This window comes from Saimiri boliviensis, chromosome 17 (assembly GCF_048565385.1).
Source record: "Saimiri boliviensis isolate mSaiBol1 chromosome 17, mSaiBol1.pri, whole genome shotgun sequence".
NCBI lineage: Eukaryota > Metazoa > Chordata > Mammalia > Primates > Cebidae > Saimiri > Saimiri boliviensis.
The window spans coordinates 52,840,350-52,862,857 of NC_133465.1; the positions used below are offsets into that span (position 1 = coordinate 52,840,350).

Below are 22,508 nucleotides of genomic sequence, written 5' to 3' on the forward strand. Positions count from 1 at the left end.
TATACTACATAATTAGTTTGTACCCAGGGATTCCTGATAAAGGAGGTTTGTGTATCTTAGGGGAATATCAGACTGTTTATTACAGACTTGCCATTTGATATACACCTGACAAAACAGTGTTAGTTCTTCAGGGACTCTCTTGTTTTCCCTGTTGTAAGTTAACAGTCCTCTAAACTACAGGCTTTTCTTTACACCAAGCATATATTGTACAAAAAAGAGGTTATGTTAGAGTTTTAACTCTGTCTTGTGTTAGATCAGTGATTTGTTAATGACAGCCAACTGGAAATGCTTTATTTACATGACTTCCGTTTCTGCCTGCTGCTCTTCGTGGCAGTTGTTTAGTTGAATATTGGAACCCACTGGGATAAATCTGTAAACATGATGGGTATAATGCCAAATATCTTTATATACTCAAAGAATGAAAAAATGACTTGGCTTTTTTTCTCCCATTCTAAGGAATAGAAAGCCCAGTCTTGTTGCATCCTTCTTGTCTTTTAAAATCTGCAGATAATTCATTGTGTCTTTGGGAGCAAAATTCTTCCAAAGTGACAAGAAAAATTTCTGAATCTTAAAGCTGTGAAAAAATTCTTCCTTTCACTGCTTGTTTAGCCCTTTATTTTATGGAGGAAATAGTCTGTTCTTAGGCTAAGGTATTTGGCTCATTTGTTACAAGTAAAGCTGACACTTGGGTTTATAGCAATGTATGTAGTTACTGAATGTATAGTGCGTTTTAGTGAATGATGGTTTACATGTATATTGGAAAAACTGTATTTACTTTGGTTTCATTTTCAGGGAAAGGCACTCCTAGGGGACATAAAATTAGTGATTACTTTGAGGTAAGTTACATTTTTTGAAAAAACAAAAAACCCCAAAATGAACTCTGTAGTGATTTTTTTTTTTAAAAAAAAACCTAAATCCTTGTGTTTATTTGAGGCTTTAGAAAGTAATATTTTGGCCAGGTGAGGTGGCTTATGCCTGTAATCCCAGCACTTTGGGAGGCTGAGATGAGAGGATCTCTTGAACCCAGGAGTTCGAGACCAGCCTGGGCAACATTGCGAAACCTTGTCTCTACAAAAAATAGAAAAATTAGCCAGCTGTGGTGGCACACACCTATAGTCTCAGCTACTTGGGAGGTTGAGGTGGGAGGATCACTTGAGTCTAAGAAGTCCAGGCTGCAGTGACCCATGATCTACTGCAGTCCAGCCTGGGTGACAGAGAGTGAGACCGTGTCTCCGAAAAAAAAAAAAAAAAATTATGTTTTGCCTTTACTGTACGCTTCTTCTCTTCCTCCCCATCTTCATCAATCAATGCTGCCCCATCTCTCAATAAAAGAAAACTGCTGCTGACTTCCTAAATTTAAATTTATTACGTGTCTTGACTGTGATGATGTAAAAATTCACAAATGAGGTGATTTTTCTCTTGGCCAGACGAGGTTTTGTGTCTTATAAAGATTGAGGTGGAATGACTTGGACTCTTCTTTTGTCCTCCTCCCTTTAGTCCAGTGGAACATGTAGTGAGTTCCCTGACCCATCATTAGTGGTCACTAAAGAAGACACCAACATTCACTGCACCACTGCATTTCTGCTTCGTGTATTTTGAGACAAGAAGGGAAAACATTCTTCTCTCGTGTCCTTTCAAAATCATGTATACCTTCGGCTTTCTAACCATGTTTTCTTTATATCTTGATATGTATCTGCTAGAGCTCCTTCTTAAAAATCTCAAGTTAGCAGAATTTGACTTGCGTGGCATTTTTTTCTCTAGAGTAAGATGTATTAACTTAAAGGGGCCATATAATTAAGACCTGTTTGTGTATTAATCTTTTACTCTCCTTATCTGAAGCATAGTACTGTTTTGAATTATTCATATCCATTTTTCCCTGTTGGCCAGTTTGCTGGGGGAAGCGGGCCAGGAACCAGCCCTGGCAGAAGTGTTCCACCAGTTGCACGATCCTCACCGCAACATTCCTTATCCAATCCCTTACCGGTAAGCATTCACCTGGAGAAATTTGACACCTGTTGTAGGAGACAAGATGCCCAGAAACACTCAAGCAAAGTTTCTCTTTCATTAATTACCCACAGAGAATAGGGCATTAGGGAGAAGAGTTCATAGTTTTACCTATGAATCACTTACTTAGATTCAAATCTATATCAGCAAATTAGCTTTTTACAAAAGAGCCAATTCTGTTGTCTCTATATAATAAATTACCTCTAATCCTATAGCTCAGTAGTGGATCAAAAAATTGATTCCAATCAAAACATTAAGTTTTTTTCCTTGCCAAATTTGTATGTTCCTTTAGGGTTTTTTTCTTTTTACAATTTGACAAACTTTGGCATAATTGAATTATCTCCAGGGCTTACTCAGTGATGCACTAGAAAAGCTAATGCTATACAGATTTGTGATAGGTTTGTTTCCAGCCTGTAAGAGAGATCTGAAGGTCTTAAAAACATTATACCTACGTTACTGATTCTCAGTTGGTGGCAGTTTTGCCCCTCAGGGACATTTGTCAATAACTGGAGTCATTATTGGTTGTCACAACTCGAAGGTATGGGCATGAAACTATAGGCATCTACTGGGCAGAAGTCAGGGACGCTGGTAAACATTCTGTAATGTCAGGACAGCCTCCCTGCAAAAAAGAATTATCTGGACCAAAATATCAGTGGTGCTGAGGTTGAGAATTCCTGAGTAAGCTAATGTAGGATTATGTTTATTTGCTCCAGTGCCTTCGCATAATTTGTTGATACTGTGTAAGACCTCTTACTCAAGAGTGTGCTCTATCCCCTAATGCCTTCGGCATTGCCTCAGGTGGGATCTTGGGAGACAAGGTCTCTGGGACAGAAGTTTTTATTTTGGATCACTGATTTTTAGGAAAGTTGTTTTTCTTTGCCTTGAGAGAGTAGTATGATAGTACTCATTTCCTAAGCGATTTAGGCTTCTGTATTGTTAAAATATTTAAAAATATACTTCCTCCCCCTCTACTGTCTCATAAAAAGCTACATTTCATTAAGATTATTATAATTATTAAAGCACTTATTAAAACATCTATGGAGTTTTGGCTACTACTCTGTCATCCTTGCCATATATACATAATAATTTTTTTTTTTGATACTGTCTCGCTTTGTCACCCAGGCTAGAGTGCAGTGGTGCAATCATGACTACTGAAACCTCTGCCTCCCAGGCTCAAGTGATCCTCCCAACTCAGCCTTCTGAGTAGCTTGTACTACAGGCATGCACCACTATGCCCAGCTAATTTTGTATTTTTTTGTAGAGAAGTGATTTCACCGTGTTGCCCAGGCTGGTCTCAAACTCCTGAGATCATGTGATCTGACTGTCACCACCTCCCAAAGTGCTGAGATTTTAGGCATTAGCCATTGTGTCAGACCATCTTTGCCATAGTTTATAATGTTAGAAATGTTTGATGATAGATCTAATTTGGGCAGGTTGAGGTTTGTTAGATAACTGTTGAAGAGGCCTGTGTCTCTGTTTTTCTTAAGTTTTAAACCAATTAAAGTTTAAAAGATATTAAATGAAATAGCAGATTATCTATTTGGGACAGAGACACAGGAGAATTTTGTAGAAATTCTCAGGGTTGAAATTCTCAGTTTTGTAGAATTTCTCAGTGTTGCCTATAACTCTTTTCTTCCTGAAATCCTCTTTTCATTTGGTTTTTAATAGTGTGACCACCCATCTCTCATGTGTCAGTTTAGGTTGAATCTTAACCTGAAGACAGAAGAGATGAACTCAGTGATCTGTAGACATTTTTGCCAGCTGTATGAATGTGGCTGAGCCCTGTCATCACACAAATCTGATGATAGATGAGGTGTTAAAATAGGAACCAAAGCTTAATTCTCCACCTTTTCCTTGCCTGCCTCTAGGCAACTCAGCATGATTGGAGGAACACACACACACCAAGGTGACTGACTGATTTTCAGGTCATGAGCACTGGCCTCGTGTGTACCTCTCACTGCCTGCCAGTCCTGCTGTATTTCTACTTCGTTCCCTTTCCTCCATGAATATGTCATATTTTTGTCATCTCCTGCAAACCTCCAGCAATTCTTCTACTAACTGATGGTCTTCCTTTTTTATTTTACTGAAAAAATAGAAGCTATCAGAAGAGAATTTCTACATACTTCTACACTAGATTTGCCAAGCTACGTGCATCAGTACTCACATCCATCTGCCTTTGTGATGAACGAACTTGTTAGCCTTTCACGTGGGTTCTGGTCTCCCCAATAATTATGTATCCAGCTTTCTACTTGACATTTCCACTTGTGCTGCTTGAGCATGTCCAAAAAGGAACTCTTGCTCTCCCTTCCCTACCATAACAATAACACCGAACTGCTCTTCTGTAGTCTGCCTTGTTCTGGCAAATGACAGGTTATACCATCTGGTTTTTCAGGTCATAGCTTCATGCCCCAAATGTAATCCATCAGAAAATCCTGTTTTTTCTTTAAAATATGTTAAAATATGACCACTTTTCTATTTCTGTTCACTGGATTAGCTTTCAAAGTGGTCTCCCTGTTTTTGCCCTTGTTCTACCTGGTCTTAATATAATAGTCCACATGACTATTAAAATGTTCAGACATATCCTGGCACTCCTCTGCTCAACACTGTCCGATGGCTTCCTAGACTGAAGTCTTTATGTGACCTAAAAGCTCATGCATGATCTGTGCTCCCTACCATCCACGTGGTTCTGACATTTGCAGCCATTGTCCCTCTCCTTCATGCCACTGCAGCCACACTGACCTCCTTGAGCTCTGTGAAGAACACTTGCTTCGTGGTCTTTGTACTTGTTATTCCCTCTTCCAGGAAGGAACATGCTTTTCTCAGATATCAGCAATCTCTTCATCAGGTTGTTGCTCAAAAATGTCAGTCGAGCAGTCTCCCTTAGCCAGCTTCTCTAAAATAGCAGTCCCTCACACCTTGTCATTTTGTTCGTTTATTTTAATTAAAATAACCGTCCTTTATTTTAATTCTGACACACCCATGTACATACATTTTAATATATTTAAAAATTTTTTGTTGATTGATATTTATACATACAGAAGAGTACACATTATAAGTCTACAGTTTAATGAATTTTCACAAACTCTACAAGAACAAGAAATATTACTAATAGTGCAGAAGTTCCCGTGTTCCCTTTCAGTTACTAACCCCCTAGTGGATAGCCACTAGCCCGATCTCTAACAACATAAATGAATTTTCTTCTTTTTGTATTTTGTATAAAAGAATTATTCAGTGGATATTCTTGTGGCTAGTCCTTTTGTTCCACATTACTTTTGCGAGGTTTGTCCATTTCGTTGTGTATTTTGTAGATCATTTATCGTCATTGGTGTGTTACAAGTTTAATTTTCATTTAATAATTTATATATTTTTATTTTCAACTGCATATTTAATTGCCCATCTTGCCACTACAATGTTAATCTTATAAGAATGGGGATTTTGCTTTGTTTTGTTTACTGCTGTCTCTTGTTACATAAAAGTATAATTTTTAGCCGGGTGCGGTGGCTCAAGCCTGTAATCCCAGCACTTTGGGAGGCCGAGGTGGGTGGATCACAAGATCAAGAGATCGAGACCATCCTGGTCAACATGGTGAAACCCCGTCTCTATTAAAAATACAAAACATTAGCTGGGCATGGTGGCGCATGCCTGTAATCCCAGCTAATCAGGAGGCTGAGGCAGGAGAATTGCCTGAACCCAGGAGGCGGAGGTTGCAGTGAGCCGAGATCATGCCATTGCATTCCAGCCTGGGCAACGAGCGAAACTCCGTCTCCAAAAAAAAAAAAAAAAAAAAAAGTATAATATTTAAACTAATTTCCCCCACTTGACATGTAAGCAATATCTTATTTCATTTCTAGTCTCCAGCATCCAGAACGGTGCTTGGCACGTAATAGGTGCTCAAAATTATGCTGAAAGGGAAGAATAGATGGCTGAAAAATTATTTTTACCTTTTTACCTATGGAAGATTATTTTGTATTTTTGTTAAATATAAAAAATACAAAAAGTATGTAAAACATGTAAGTTTTTATGCAGGAGTTGACAAAGGACAGCTCACAGCTGGCAAGCTAGGAATGATTTTTATTTTTATATTTAAATTTATTTTATTTTATTTTTGAAGACAGAGCGTCACTCTGTCCCTGAGGCTGGAGTGCAGTGGTGCAGTCTTGGCTCACTGCAACTTCTGCCTCCTGGGTAGCTGGGATTACAGGTGTATGCCACCACACCTGGCTAATTTTTGTATTTTTAGTAGAGAGAGGTTTCACCATATTGGCCAGGCTGGTCTCTAACTCCTGACCTCAGGTGATCTGCCTGCCTTGGCCTCCCAAACTGCTGGGATTACAGACCTGAGCCACCTGGCATGGCAAGCTCGGAATGATTTTTTAGAATTTTTTTTTTTTTTTTTTTTTTTTTTGAGGTGGAGTCTTTCTCTGTCACCCAGGCTGGAGTGCAGTGGCACAATCTTGGCTCACTGCAGCCTTCACCCTCCAGGTTCAAGCAATTCATGCCTCAGCCTCCCAAATATCTGAGATTACAGACATGCATCACCATGCTCAGCTAATCTTTTTGAATTTTTAGTTGAGACAGAGTTTTGCCATGTTGGCCAGGCTAGTCTGGAACTCCTGGCCTGAAGTGATCCACCTGCCTGGGCCTCCTCAAAGTGTTGAGATTATAGGTACAAGCCACCGAGCCTGGCTGAAGCTCTTTGCTTTAAATGTGGTTTATGTGGTATTTCATATATCCAAACCATTGTGTGGTATAACTATTTCCATTGTTAATACTATTAAATTTGCTTTATTATGTTTTCTGTCTATCTTTGGCAAAACTGTATATTTGGATTTTGTTCTCTTAGGTCTAAAATTTTTCTTTTATTTACATTCAATATAATTACCAATATATTTGGTTTAGATGTATCATCATTTAATGTGTTTATATATCCTGCCTGTTCTGTATTCCTTTTTCTTTAATTTCTTGCTTTCATTAGATTGAATTTTTTTAAAGTCATTTTCTATTTTCCTCCTCTTCTAGTAACTAGGCTGTCTTTGGTGTTTCTCTTAGAAAGTATCACATTCGGCCAGGTGTGGTGGCTCACGCCTGTAATCCTTGCACTTTGAGAGGCCCAGGTGGGAGGATTACTTCAGTTCAGGCATTTGAGACCAGCCTAGGCGATATAACAAGACCCCATCTCTGCAACAAAACATAGCAATTTAAAATTAGCCAGGCATGGTTGCATGCACCTTGTAGCCCCAGTTATTCAAGTGGCTGAGGTAGGAGGATTCCTTGAGCCCAGGATGTCAGAGTTGGAGTGAGCCATGATCACACCACTGCACTCCATCCTGGAACATAGAGTGAGACCCCATCTCAAAACCCAAAAATATGACAAAGTAAAAATAAATTACCACCTGTATTTTTAATATGCCAAAATTTAATGTCAGTTGTATCTTCATCCTTTACCGAATAAGATCATGACCTCAGAACACCGTTTACTCTGCTACTGATTTGGTGGTAGTGGTGTTATATTTTGTCTTTTTTTGGCTCATAAAATATTATTGTTTAATGCTATCAGTGTTCATTTAGGTTTATCTGTATATTTACCTCTTTGTAATTCTTTTCTTTTTGCATCCTACACCTCCCACCTGGGATCATTTCCTTCTGCCTAAATATTCCTTTAGTATTCTTCTAGAGTATATCTGCAAAGGATTAACTCTAGATTTTTGTTTACTGAAATAACTATTTTGCTCTTACTCCTGAAAGGTATTTTTGCTGTGTATGTTTTTAGGTTTGCTTTTTTTTTCTTTTAACACAATTGAGCAGTAATCCATTACCATCTTCTAACCCTCCATTGTTACTGTTAAGAAATCAGCTGTCATTTGCTTGTTGTTTGTTTGAAAATAACTGCTTTTTTCCCCCACTAAATGCTTTGAAAGTCTTTAGCTGTGGTGTTTTGTAGTTTTATGATGATGTGTCATTTAATTTCTCTTGCTTGTGATTTCCTGTACTTCTTGAATTTGTGGGTTGGTGTCTTTCATCAGTTCTGAATAATTAGCAATTGTCTCTTCAGATATTATCTTTGACTTGTTCTTTTTTTCCTCCTCTTATGAAATTCTAATTAACCATACATTAGACTTCCTAATTTTATTACCATGCCTTTTGACTTCTTTTTTTGTATTTGGTTCTTCTTGTCTTTATATACTCCATCATGGATAATTTCTTCTTGTCTTTCAGTTCCCAGATTCTTACTTATTGTTTCTAATTAGCTGTTAGCCCTATTGAATTGATTACTGCCTTCTTTTTTTTTTTTTAAGGCAGAGTTTTGCTCTTGTTGCCCAGGCTGGAGTGCATTGGCGCCGTGTCAACTTACCACAACCTCCACCTGCTGGGTTCAAGCAAATTCTTCTCCCTCAGCCTCCCTAGTAGCTGGGATTACAGGCATGCATCACCACACCCAACTAATTTTTGTATTGTTAGTAGAGACAGGGTTTCTTCATGTTGGTCAGGCTGATCTTGAACTCTTGACCTCAGATGATCCGCCCGCCTCGACCTCCCAAAGTGCTGGGATTATAGGCATGAGCCACCATGCCTGGCAGCTACTGCCTTTTTAAGAAAAAGAATTACATTTCCTGTAGATATTTTCAAGCCTTTTTTTTTAATGTGTTAGACACAATTATTTTATAATCTGTTTGATAATTCTAGCATCTGAAGCTTTTATGTGAATCTGTTTCTAGTGTCTCTTGTTTTTCTTAGTTGTTGCTCATAGCTTTATTTCTTTTATGCTTTGTTTTTTCACTGTGTACTCCTCATTGTTCTTGCAAAATTGTTTGTGGAGTTTCTTCGAGATCTAGGATGAATGAAGATGTGTTACTCCAGCGAAAATTTTTATTGTGCTTCTTTTGAGTACCTGAAGATTTTACTTCTCTTATATGCCACCTTAGTGAATTTATGGCTTGTATTTTGTTTATTTTGTTTATTTTGTTTGCTTCTTTCAACTACTAGGAATAATTGATTTGTATTGTGTTAACATTTCTCAAGAGAACCCCCAACCCTTACACTGCTAAGGCAACTTCCTTATAACTGTCTGAGGGTGGGGGTAATTTTTCCTGGTTTACCCTTTCCTTGAGAATATAGTGTAACTCTGGAGGCTCAGCTTGAGGTGGGAAGGGTTTCCTATTGAACCCTCTGTCTTGGTTGAGCTTTGGTCTATGACTTTCTGCTTGATAACCATGTTGCCCTGAAAATGGAAATTCAAGACCTGGAAATTCAAGACCTGCAGGTGCTCTTAGCTCATATGTGGCTTTGGTGTTTCTTTTACCTGTCTCGTGTTCCTAATTTCCCTTAGATTTTGTCCTGGCAGATCCCTAACATTTTATCAAGTCTTGAGTGTTTCTAATGTTTGTTACTGTTGTTTGTTTGCGCATATTTTATCCTACCTTTGTAGTCCCCCCCGCCCCAGAGGAAGGTTGGTTCAAACAGGCTAGGCTATAGCTAACATAGGATATTTACAGAAATATTTTTAAATCTTTCAGCCCTTGGCAGGTATTTATTGAATATATGGCAGAAGGTTTAATTTTACTGTTGCAGCTCATTCTCCCATGCTGTGAGAATATTGTCATCGATGGATATCACATGTGTTCTAGAGTCTGGGTTTAAACCTTTGCTTTTGGTGGGGTAGGAGTGTTGATCATCAGGAGGACCCTACTCATAGATTCAAAAATTAAATTTCTTTGTCAGGATTATTTTACTTTTAATTTTTGACATGAAAATGTTAAAGAATTATTCCTGATTAAGAAAAATTACCCCCTTTATTCATGCAGATTGTGAAAGTTCAATTCAGAAATGGTAAAGTAGAAAGTTTCCTCCAAAAGAACAGTTTATTAGAGAGTATGGTGGGCAAATATTTCTAGACTTTTTGATATATACACATGTATGTTTATATAATGGATTTTCTAATTTCCATTGTATTAGTTTATTTAACCAATATCTTGTAAACATTTGTATTCTATGTATAATGTTGTAACGAACATTCTTGTACATACTTGCATTTTTCCCAGTTAAATTCCCTAATTGTAATTCCCATGTTAGAGTATGATCATTTAAAAATGTCATCACATAAATTGCTAGGAGGTTATTAGCAGTTTGAGAGTACCGGTTTTTTACATCCTGCTAATAGTGAATTTTATCATTGTAATCTTTGCCATCAAGAAAAATACCTTGTTTTAACTTGCATTTGTTCATTGGTTATATTAAACATCTTACGTGTTTGTTTGTTTGTTTGTTTGTTTTGAGATGGAGTTTTGCTCTTGTTACCCAGGCTGGAGTGCAATGGCGCGATCTCGGCTCACCGCAACCTCCGCCTCCTGGGTTCAGGCAATTCTCCTGCCTCAGCCTCCTGAGTAGCTGGGATTACAGGCACGTGCCACCATGCCCACCTAATTTTTTGTATTTTTAGTAGAGACGGGGTTTCACCATGTTGACCAGGATGGTCTCGATCTCTCAACCTCGTGATCCACCCGCCTCAGCCTCCCAAAGTGCTGGGATTACAGGCTTGAGCCACTGCGCCCGGCCTAAACATCTTATATGTTTAGTGGCCTTTTGGATTTCTCTTTTAATGCTAGTTCAGGTTCCTTCGCCTATGTCTCTTTTGAAATATTTGTGTGTTTTTGGTTTTTGTTTTACTGATGGGGAAAGCATTATTTATTAATAAATTATTATTTATTTACTGTTACTTATATTGTAAATATTTTTGCATGTTTGTAATCTTGCCTTTAACTTCATGTTGACTTTTACCATTCATATGTAAAAAAAAATTGAAGTAGTCAAATTTATTGTTTTTCCTTTATGACTTACGGGATTTGTCTTATTCTTAAATGTTCCTATATGACAAAAAAAAATAGTATGTGAGATTTTATATATATATATATATATATATATATATATATGTGAATCTAAGAATGTTCCTATATGGTGTGTGTATATATATATATGTATATTATATATATTTATATATATTTTTTCCTTTGAGACAGGGTCTTGCTGTGTTGCCCAGGCTGGAGTGCAGTGTTGTGATCTTGGCCCACTGCAGCCTCTGCCTCCTGGGTTCAAGTAATTCTTGTGCCTCAGCCTCCTGAGTAGCTGGGTCTACAAGCATGTGCCACCATACCCAGCTAATTTTTGTATTTTTAGTAGAGACAGGGTTTCACCACGTTGGCCAGGCTGGTCTTAAACTCCTGACCTCAAGTGATTTTGCCCACCTCAGCCTCCCAAAGTGCTGGATTACAGGCGTGAGCCCACGGTGCCCTGCCAATGGTTTATATTTTTAATGCCATGTTTAAAAAGTCCTTTACCATTAAAAAATTCTAAAAGAATTTGTTTTTTTTCTTCTTATAATTTTTATATGTGATAAAAGGTAGAAATCTACTTTTCCCTTTTTTTTCTAGTATCTCTACAAATGTCCTACCATCTTTTTAGTAAGTTCCCCCTGATATGAAATGCACATTAATCACAAACTATATATCCATATTAGATAGATCTGTTTCTGAATTCTGTATTCTGTGCCACTGGTCAATCTGCTTCTGTATCTGTATGATACCGTTACAGTTAATGTAACATTGTAGTATGTTTCGATATCTCGTCAAGTTTCCCTGATATTCTTTCTGAAAAATTATGTGGCTGATTATGATTATTTTTTTAAGTGAACCTTAGAATTTATTGTGAAATTCCACAAAAACAACTGCCCAAAAAAGCATGAGAGAGAACCTAGATGACCACTATGCCACCATAAGACTATCCCTTGGAAGAGAAACAGGCCAAAAACAAAAGTAAAAAACCTTAAACTTGGGTTTTAGAGAAATTTGATGTCTGTAGATTCTGAACCCAGGTTAATTTAATCTAAATTAAATTAATATTGCCATTTAATTTAGATCATCTTTTATATTTGTCTGTGAAACTGTGTGGTTTTTCTTCATAGGTATTCTCTGCATGTTTCTTAAGTTTGCTTTCAAGTATTTTACAGTTTTTTTTGCTACTTTGAATCTGCTTTTCCTTCCATTACGTGCTGTGATTATAATCAGTTGGAGAAGCTATTGATTTTGGTGTATTTATTTTGTATTTAGCCATCTTACTGAACTCCTTTTAATTATTATAGTAGTTTTTCCATTGATGTGCTTGGTTTCCTTTGTGAATAGTTATATCATCCAAAAGTGACACTAAAAATCTTTAATATTTTCTAATATTTTTACCTCATATTTTTTCTTTTTTACATTGGCTAAAACTTTTATAATAACGTCTAATATGAGAATGTGTTACTTTGTTTTCTAGCTTTAATGAGAGGGTCTCCAGTTATTAAAAATGGATAATTTCAATTTTTTTTTTTTTTTTTTTTTTTTTTGGAGACAGAGTCTTGTTTTGTCTCCAGGCGCCAGGCTGGAATGCAGTGGCGTGATCTCGGCTCACTGCAACTTCCGCCTCCCAGGTTCAAGCAATTCTCCTGCCTCAGCCTCCCAGGTAGCTGGGACTACAGGCGCACGCCACCACGACCAGCTAATTTTTTTTTTTTTTTTTGTATTTTTTGTAGAGACGGGGTTTCACTATGTTGGCCAGGATGGTCTCAATCTCTTGACCTTGTGATCTGCCCGTCTCGGTCTCTCAAAGTGCTGGGATTACAGGCTTGAGCAGCATTCCTGGCCAGTTTTTCTGTTTTTAGTAGAGACGAGGTTTCACCGTGTTGGCCAGGCTGGTCTTGAACTCCTGACCTCAAGTGATCTGCCTGCCTTGGCCTCCAGAGTACTGGGATTACAGGCATGAGCCACTGTACCCAGCCAATTCCAGTCATTTAAGAGTTACCTAACACTGGATATCCTTTTGGGTATCCAATGGGAAGAGCCATAATTTTTCCCTCCCTAAAGTTAATCTAATGAATTATTTAGTAGATTTGCTAATGTTGAACCATTTTTAGATTTCTGGAGTAAGTCATATGTAATTGTGGTGTATTATCCTTTTAGTATACTGTGGAACTTGTTTTGCTTGCATTTATTTTAGATTTTTGCATCTAAATATACTATAGTGAGAATAGAATTGAGAGTGAAATAAGCTCCACCTATAAAGTCATAGGACAGGCCAGGCACAGTGGCTCACGCCTGTAATCCCAGCACTTTGAGAGGCCGAGGTGGACAGATTGCCTGAGTTCAGGAGTTTGAGACCACCTTGGCCAACATGTTGAAACCCTGTCTGTACTAAAAATACAAAAAAAAAAAAAAAAATTAGCCAGGCGTGGTGGTGGGCGCTTGTAATCCTAGCTACTTGGGAGGCTGAGGCAGGAGAATTGCTTTAAACCCCAGGAGCTGGAGGTTGCAGTGAGCTGAGACTATGCCATTGCACTCCAGTCTAGGCAACAAGAATGAAACTCTATCTCAAAAAAAAAAAAAGAGGCCGGGCGCGGTGGCTCAAGCCTGTAATCCCAGCACTTTGGGAGGCCGAGGCGGGTGGATCATGAGGTCGAGAGATCGAGACCATCCTGGTCAACATGGTGAAACCCCGTCTCTACTAAAAATACAAAAAATTAGCTGGGCATGGTGGCGCTTGCCTGTAATCCCAGCTACTCAGGAGGCTGAGGCAGGAGAATTACTTGAACCCAGGAGGCGGAGGTTGTGGTGAGCCGAGATCGTGCCATTGCACTCCAGCCTGGGTAACAAGAGCAAAACTCCGTCTCAAAAAATAAAAAAAATAAAAAAAGAAGGAAAAAAGTCATGGGACAATGTCTTAATTTTCATTTACCTACAGGATGGAAATAATATTTCCTGTGTAGGGTTGAGGGTATTGTGAAGTTGATTTGTTGAATTCTACAAAGTAATGTATAAATTCAGACTTAACATAACTATAGAACCATTAAAATACAATGTCAAAGAATTTGAGTAAGATAGTCACATTTTTAGATAGGTTATAATCAAGTGATAATGTTGATGTGCTCTCCATAATTATTTTTAGAGAGGCGCTTTTAAAAAAATCATTCATGTTATATTTGATAACTGTTTTTAGCCTGTTGCATGTTTGGGCAGTATCAGATTATCTTTCTCATGTTATTTGTGTGTTTCTTTACTGTTTTCCAGCGACGAGTAGAACAGCCCCTCTATGGTTTAGATGGCACCGCTGCAAAGGAGGCAACAGAGGAGCAGTCTGCTCTGCCAACCCTCATGTCAGTGATGCTAGCAAAACCTCGGCTAGACACGGAGCAGCTGGCACAAAGGGGAGCTGGCCTCTGCTTCACTTTTGTTTCAGTGAGTACAAAGCCTAAGTTAATTCAGATCCTTGCCATTGCCCTAGCACTCCTTGATGAAGTTGGATTAATAATTTTGATAGAGAGATAAGGACATATCTAGGTTTTTTAAAAACATGATTTCCCCTTACTATCATTCCCAAATATGTCTAATTCTATATCACTTCTAAATGTGTTGTGTTTTTACTCAATATCCCTTGGTTCAGGCTCCTGAGGGAGACTGCTTTGTCAAAACCTGAACACACAGTGGGAAGGAAAGCACAGTCTTAGATTGACAAAGAAGAAAATACAGATCAAATTGCATTAACAACCAAGATATAATTAAAAATAGAATCTCCAAGCTCCAGCCATGTCTATGTAAGTTAATACTCAAGTCAGTACAGTTTCAATATGTGGGCAGGCATTCTCACAGCAAGCTTATTGGTCATTTGCCCCATGTAGTATTTGGGCTATGTACACAGTTGCTTTCTCACCCCTTCACAGTATTGGTACCCTACCTTTCCCAGGAATATTTGGCTACCTATTTGCTCCTTTCAGCTTACTTCTTTCTCCATCTTTGAAGAACAAGAATTTGAGTATTATGAAAGTTTGACCTCATTTCTTAACGTACTGTGAATGCCATTTGAACCAACTGTTACTTTTCCTGGTTTTGGGGCTCTACTGGGTCACCAGTTTATTGCCAGGAGTGCCAGAGTAGTCCCATTGCCCTATTCCTATTCCACTTTTAGGGGCATCTTTCAGAATTAAAGTCACCATTCATCCAAATTTTGTTCCTCTTCTGGTTCATTTTGCCCAGTTGTAATCTAAGTTTCCTGTTTATTTGCCCTGTGGATTCTGTGAGTCTTCAGTCCATACTCCACCAACTATGTTCAAAAAGGTACTGAAAATAGTGGGTGTCTTAAGGAAAGGAAATACAGATAATAAAACGGTTAACCCGATAGGAAAGTATTGTGCATGATTTGGAGTTTTTTTTAATAGTTATGGTAGCTTTACCTTAAGAAAGAGATACAACACTCTTTGAATAACGTCATTTTATTCAGATGGTTTTGTTATAGTGTTAATTAGCCACTGTGAGGTGACTCTACCATCTGTGTGGCGTTTGCGTGTTCTCCCCATGTCTGCGTGGATTTTCTCAGGGCACTCCGGTTTCCTGCCATATCCCAAAGACATGCTCATTAGGTTCATTGGTATGTGTATGGAGTCCCAGTCTGAGTGAGTGTGGGTGTGTGTGCACAACAAAATGGCTTCCTATTTAGGTCTGGTTTCTGCCTGCACCCTGAGCTGCCTGGGATAGGCTCTGGCTATTCACTCCCTGTACTGAATAAACAGATAAATTATTATCTTACTTTTTTTTTTTTGTCTGTAAAGTGGAACCCAGTATCTTTCTTGTTTTTGTTAATCGTAAATGTATGTAGAGCTCACATTTATTTCATCGTTTAATATTAGAAGTGTTTTGATCTTTAATCATCAAAGGATGTGTAAACTTCTTGTGTGAAGGCAGTGTAGTCCTTTCCTTAGGTAACAAAGGAAATATACATACTTTAAAAATGGGAGAATTGACCCATATAATGTTGTGAGAGGGTGGAATAGTTTCTTTGAGAATGCAGTACACTACAGTATTGTTTTAGAGAATGTGTCATTCACACATTTCGAGATTGTTTATGTTTACCATATACTTACTTTTGTTAAAACTTTATTTTGGATCTAACTTTTCCAGGAAGAACTTTGGGTAATCAAGGAGTTATTTGTCTTTTTGTCATTGCCTTAAAAATTACCTCTTTTTTGGCCAGGCGCGGTGGCTCAAGCCTGTAATCCCAGCAGTTTGGGAGGCCGAGGCGGGCGGATCACGAGGTCAAGAGATCGAGACCATCCTGGCCAACATGGTGAAACCCCGTCTCTACTAAAAATTAAAAAATTAACTGGGCGTGGTGGCGTGCGCCTGTAATCCCAGCTTACTTGGGAGGCTGAGGCGGAAGAATTGCTTCAACCCAGGAGGCGGAGGTTGCAGTGAGCCGAGATTGTGCCACAGCACTCCAGCCAGGCGCCTGGCGACTGAGTGAGACTCTGTCTCAAACAAAAAAAAAAAAAAAAAAAAAAAAAAAAAGGCCTCTTTTTCACTTGAGAGGAGTTACCTTTGTTTACCTTTGTTTCTTCCACATATATTTATATGCAGTGCCCGCCATGTAATGAGCACATAGTTAAATACACAAGATTTGGTCAGCAAGAACTTGTTCCCCTTTCCATTTTCTATAAAAGGTATGGGCACGCAGGCTGCTGGTGGATGCGCATGATGGACCACCTGCTTAGTCCTATCAGCTGACACCCTCTGCTATCAGAGGAGTAGCAGGTGCTGTAGGCACATTGTTCTCACATGGAAAGAGGTGGCAGAGACAAGTAGCAAAATGACCATGTATGAAGAAGGAACATGGAAACAGTATGAAAAACCAAAAGTCTAAATGCTTTGGTGCAGTTCTGTTTCTCTTTGCTTCTCAGCAGTACCAGCCAGCACATAAGCTTAGTAGTATAAAGAAAAAAAATAGTAAATGGGTTAGTATTAATATACAACAAGTGTTGTAAATCAGTAAAGGAAAGCAGATTCTTAGAAAAGCAGGCAAGATTGTTTTTTAAAAGAAGGCAAGTGGCTAATAACTTGAAATAATGCACAATTTTGGCCATAGAGAAGTGCAAAATAAAACAAGGTGACATTTTGACCTAGCAAATTGGCAAGGATTAAGACGTGATAGTTTTCAGTATAGGTGATAGTTTAGAGACACATACAGCTTTATTCTGTCTATAAATTGATGTAGTCATGTGGACAACTTGGTAATGTATCTCAATGTTAAATTTACATATCTTTGGGTCCAGAAATTCCATTCCCAAAAAATTACACAAAGATATTTGTTGAGGTACTGTTTGTCATTGCAAAAAACCTGGAAGCAGTTTCCCTCCCAGTGTTTCAAAGGATATGACCTTCGCATCAGAACTCATCTGATGCAATTCATTATCGACCGTTGGTCACTTCTTTCTTCTCTTCAGCATACGGTCTTCACTTAACTTCCACTCTTGATTTTTCCTCACATCCCCTATCACTAAACATTAGAGTGTTCAGGGCTCTGTCTTCAGACTCATTTATCTACCTTGATTTCCTTCTTAACCTTCCTCTCTCTCTTTTTAAAAAAAAAAAAAAAAACAAAAAACAGGTCTCAATCTGTTGCCCAGGCTGAAGTGCAATGGTGCAATCTCAGTTCAGTACAGCCTTCATCTCCTGGGCTCAAGTGATTTCCCCACCTCAACCTCCCAATGGCTGAGTTTTATATTTTTAGTAGCTACAGAGTTTTGCCATGTTGGCCAGGCTGGTCTCAAACTCGTGACCTCAAGTGAGGTCCCACCTCAGCCTCCCCAAAGTGCTGGGATTACAGATGGGATCCACCACACCCGGCCTTCTTCTTAATCTCATCTAGTTTCTTTGTTATTAAAACTTCATTCCTATGGTGCAGAGGACTTCCAAGTTTGTCTCTAGCCCAGAGCTCTGCCCTGAATTTTAGGCCTGTGTCAGTTGCCTCCAGTCATTTCCTCTTTATGTCTAACAAACATATCAAATTTAACATGTTCAAAACTGAACTCTTCCTTCTGTCCCTCACCAGAAACCTATTTCTCCTACAGCCTCGGCCGACGCCTCCTCCTGCTGCTGCTGCTCCTCATCCTCCTCCTTCTTCCTTCTTCTCCCTCCCTTCCTTCTTTCCTTCTTTTTTTTTTTTAAAAAGACAGAGACAGGGTATTGGTGAACCTAGGCTGTTCTCGAACTCCTGAACTCAAGTGATCTTCCTACCTTGGCCTCCCAAAGTGCTGGGATTGTAGGTATGGGCCACTGTACCTGACCTCCACAGCCTTCTACATCTCAGTAACTGTCAACTTTTCTCCTAATTGTTACAGCTAAAATCCTTGGAGTCATTCTTATCTCTCTCTTCTTTTTATATTATATCCCAAATCCAAATCCATCAGTAAAGCTTACTGATTTTACCTTCAAAATATGTTCCAATTTTTTTTTTTTTTTTGAGATGGAAGTCTTGCTCTCTCGCCCAGGCTGGAGGACAGTAGTGCGATCTTGACTCACTGCAACCTCTGCTTCCCAGTTTCAAGCGGGCTCTCCTGCCTCAGCCTCCTGAGTAACTGGGATTACAGGCGTGTGCCACCATACCCTGCTGACTTTTGTATGTTTAGTATAGATGGGGTTTTACCATGTTGGCCAGGCTGGTCTTGGACTCCTGACTTCAGGTGATCCACCCGCCTCAGCCTCCCAAAGTGCTGGGATTATAAGCATGAGCCTTTGTTCAGAATTTTACCATTTCTAATTCTCTTTACTACTGCCACTCCAACTTAAACCATTGTCTCCCACTGAGATAACTGGACTTCTTGCTTTGACCTTTGTTTTCTTTTAATCTGTTCTCAACAAAGCAGAGTGACTGTATTGAAATGTAAGTGCAGTCATGCCACTTCCCTGTTGAAAAGTCCTTAAAATGACCATGCATGATTTGCTTTGCCCCACCCTGGCATGTTTTACTGTAGTGTTCCTTTCTCATCAGATTCCATGCACCCTAGCCACCTTGTTTTCTCACATACTCTCTCCCAGTGATGCTCTCACCTCAGGGCCTTTGCGTTGGCTGTTGTCTTTTCCCTGTCATTCTTTACTCATATCAGCATGCCTGCTCCCTCAGTTCTCTCTGGATTCTGTTCATATTTACTGTATTAGAGAGACCTACCCTGGCCACACTATAAAAGGGCAACTTCTCCCTGCCCACCCCACCTGTTATCTAGCTCCTAGGTCCTGCATTGTTTTTCTCCTTTATCTTATCACTAGCTGACTTTTGTCTGACTTCCCCCCACTGGAATGTGAGCTCCATCAGGTCAAGGACTTTGTGTTGTTCATTTCTGTATCTCCAATGCCCAGAACAAGACCTGCTCTAATAAGCATTCAGTGTAATTATATGTTGTATGAGTTATTACTAAAGGCATTCTTCATAGAGCGACTGGTTAAATGAATTGTAGTACATTTGTACAATGGAATGCTATACAGCTGACAAAAGAAATGAGGTAGCTGTATGTATATCAATGAAAGATTTCTAAATGTGTGCTGATAAAAATAGCAGGTGGCAGAATATAAGAACTTGACCTTTTAAATGTTTAAAATTATTACATAATTCCATGTTTTAACATAGAAAATTTGGGGTTTTATTATTATTATTATTTTTTGAGATGGAGTTTCGCTCTTGTTACCCAGGCTGGAGTGCAATGGCGCGATCTCGGCTCACCGCAACCTCCGCCTCCTGGGTTCAGGCAATTCTCCTGCCTCAGCCTCCTGAGTAGCTGGGATTACAGGCACGTGCCACCATGCCCACCTAATTTTTTGTATTTTTAGTAGAGACGGGGTTTCACCATGTTGACCAGGATGGTCTCGATCTCTTGACCTTGTGATCCACCCGCCTCAGCCTCCCAAAGTGCTGGGATTACAGGCTTGAGCCACCACGCCCAGCCCGGGGTTGTATTTTTAAGAAAGAGATCTTGCTATGTTGCCCAGGCTGGGATGCAGTGGCTATTCACAGGCAGGATCATATAGCATTATAGCATACTAGAGCCTTGGAACTCCTGGGCTCAAGCAGTTCTCCTGCCTCAGTCTCCAGAATAGCTGCAATGGCAGGTGTGCACTACCACACCTAGCTCAGGGAAAATCATAAGCAAGTAATTTCCTAAATTATAAAAGTAGAACATGAACATGGCCCACAAGAAATTGAGAAGATGGAAAAGAGTGAAATTCTTCCCTTGGATTCCTCAGAGAGATAACTATTGTTGACAATTTGTGTTTTGGATTTTCTAATGATCACTGTTTTAACATCAAGTAATATGTTACTTATTTGATCACACTTATTTATTTATTTATTGGTAGAGACAGGCTCTCACTATGTTGCCTAGGCTGGTCTTGAATTATCCTCCCCACTTGGCCTCTCAAAGCGTGGGGATTACAGGCTTGAGCAACTGTGCCTGGCCTTATTTAAATCAACCTTTAAGATCTATTTACTCCTCATTATGAAATACAAACTTAACATAGCTTTCACCCAGTGTTCCTTTCTTTTTCAGTTTTTTAAGTTATTGTTACAGTGCAAGTGTGTGATATTTAGTTATTTTAACAATTGAGTCTTTTCTGCTTTATAAAGTATTCTAAGACTTAAAGCAAAGGACATTTATAATATTATGATTGTTTCATTGTTGGGCATTGTAATATGAAATGATTTTATTGGACTCACTGAAAAGAAGAGAGACATTGAATTCGTTTGGGTTGAAACAGTTGTAGCTGTCAAGGTCTACTGGATCTTTTTTTGCCTTAATGACAAGTCTCTTTATTTCCTTAAAACTTTTGTCTTTTAACATTATGCAGATGTTTGTTTTTTTAATGCCAAAGTATTTTAAAATACAATTCAGAAATTGTGACCTCCTATCTCTCATTAAATAGGCATTTTAAAAAACATGTTAACATTTTGCTAGATAGCCAGATTAACATTGTAACATATCTATTAGCATCTATAAAATAGAACTTTCCTCTCATCATCCGTGCCTGTTGCTCGACGCTGACATACAGTTCTAGAAAGGCAGTCTAAATGCTTAGTTCTTTCCTTTTAATTACTAATAAGCCTTTAATTTTTAAATACAGGGTTTCACCATGTTGGTCAGGCTGGTCTTGAACTCCTGACCTCAGGTGATCCGCCCACCTTGGCCTTCAAAGTGCTTGGATTATAGGCATGAGCCACCACACCTGGCCTAGTTTTTTTTTTTTTAAACTTTTAAAGTAGGTAGTTGTTTAGTGGCTGTGCCAAATGGTGACAAATAACTTTCTCTTCTTTGATTATCATTATGGCTTTATGGATTTTCATGGGTGTGCATCAGTAAATAGAATCCTCCTTTTTTGGTGCCAGTTGGTCACAGCTTTATCCTTTTACCCGTTGATGGACATTTAGGTTGTTTCCACTTTTTGGCTATTACGAATGATGCTACTGTGAACATTCATGTATAAGACTTTGTATAGACGTACATTTTCATTTCTTTTGGATACATGCTGAAGAGTGAAATTGCCAGGTCATATAGTAACTGTTTTTGAGGAACTGCCAGACTCTTCCACAACAGTTGCACCTTTTACATTCCCAGCAGCAGTACGTCCCAGTTTCTCCCTGTCCTTGCCAGTACTTGCTGTTGTCCGTCCTTTTCGTTACAGTCATCTTAGTGGGTATAAAGTGGTATCTCATTATGGTTTTGATTTGCATTTCCCAAATAACTGGTGATGTTGAATATTTTTTCATTTGCTTATTGGCCTTTTATGTATCTTCTTTGGAGAGATTACAATTCAAATCCTTTACCCATTTTTAAACAGTGTTGCCTTTATTGTTAAGTTGTAAGCATTCTTTATATATTATGAATATTAGATCTTTGTCAGCTATATCACTGGCAGATGTTTTCTATTCTGTTGGTAGTTGCTTTACTTCTTGATGGTGTCCTTTGAAGCACAAACGTTTTTAATTTTGGGAAAAGGCCAATTTGTCTGTTTTTTTCTTTTATTGCTTATGCTTTTAGTATTACAGCCAAGTCTTTACCTAACCTAAAGTCATGAAAATTTACTCCTATATTTTCTTCTATGTGTTTTATACTTTCAGCTCTTATATTTAGGTCTTTTTTCCATTTTGTGTTAATTTTTGTGTGTGGTGTGAGGAAGGAGTTCTAACTTCATTTTTGTGCATGTGGATAGCCTATTGTCCCAACACCATTTGTTGAAAATACTGTGCTTTTACCATTGAATTGTCTTGGCAGCATTTTCAAAAATCAGCTGACTTATAGCAAGGAGTTTATTTCTGGACTCTAAATTCGACTCCGTCTATATGCTTGTTATATTGGTTTGTTCTCACACTGCTGTAAACTACCTGAGACTGGGTAATTTATGAAGAAAATATGTTTGACTCATAGTTTTGCAGGATTAACAGGAAGCATGACTGGGAGGTCTCAGGAAACTTCCAATCATGGGAGAAGGGGAAGGGGAAGCAAGCACCTTCGTCTCAGGAAAGAGAGAGAGTGTGTGTGTGTGAAGGGGAAAGTGCCAGGCACTTTTAAACCATCAGATCTCATGAGAACTCGCTCACTATAACAAGAATAGCAAGGAGGAAATCTGCCCCCATGTTCTAATCAGCTCCCACCAAACCCTTTCCCT

General features: G+C 38.7%; 1 protein-coding gene across 11 annotated transcripts in view; it reads left to right on the forward strand.

The window, feature by feature from the left end:
* Positions 1-22,508, forward strand: part of TLK2 (tousled like kinase 2) — a 145,307-nt gene that overhangs the window by 51,904 nt on the left and 70,895 nt on the right. For 4 of the 11 annotated variants that reach the window (XM_074388815.1, XM_074388814.1, XM_074388817.1 and 1 more), the window contains exons 5-8: positions 793-836; positions 1,888-1,983; positions 14,097-14,264; positions 16,054-16,146. In XM_074388815.1, coding sequence (XP_074244916.1) covers positions 793-836; positions 1,888-1,983; positions 14,097-14,264; positions 16,054-16,146 — 401 coding nt within the window. The remainder of the gene's footprint in view (positions 1-792; positions 837-1,887; positions 1,984-14,096; positions 14,265-16,053; positions 16,147-22,508) is intronic. The other 7 variants (XM_074388821.1, XM_039476407.2, XM_074388818.1 and 4 more) reach the window with 4 other exon arrangements.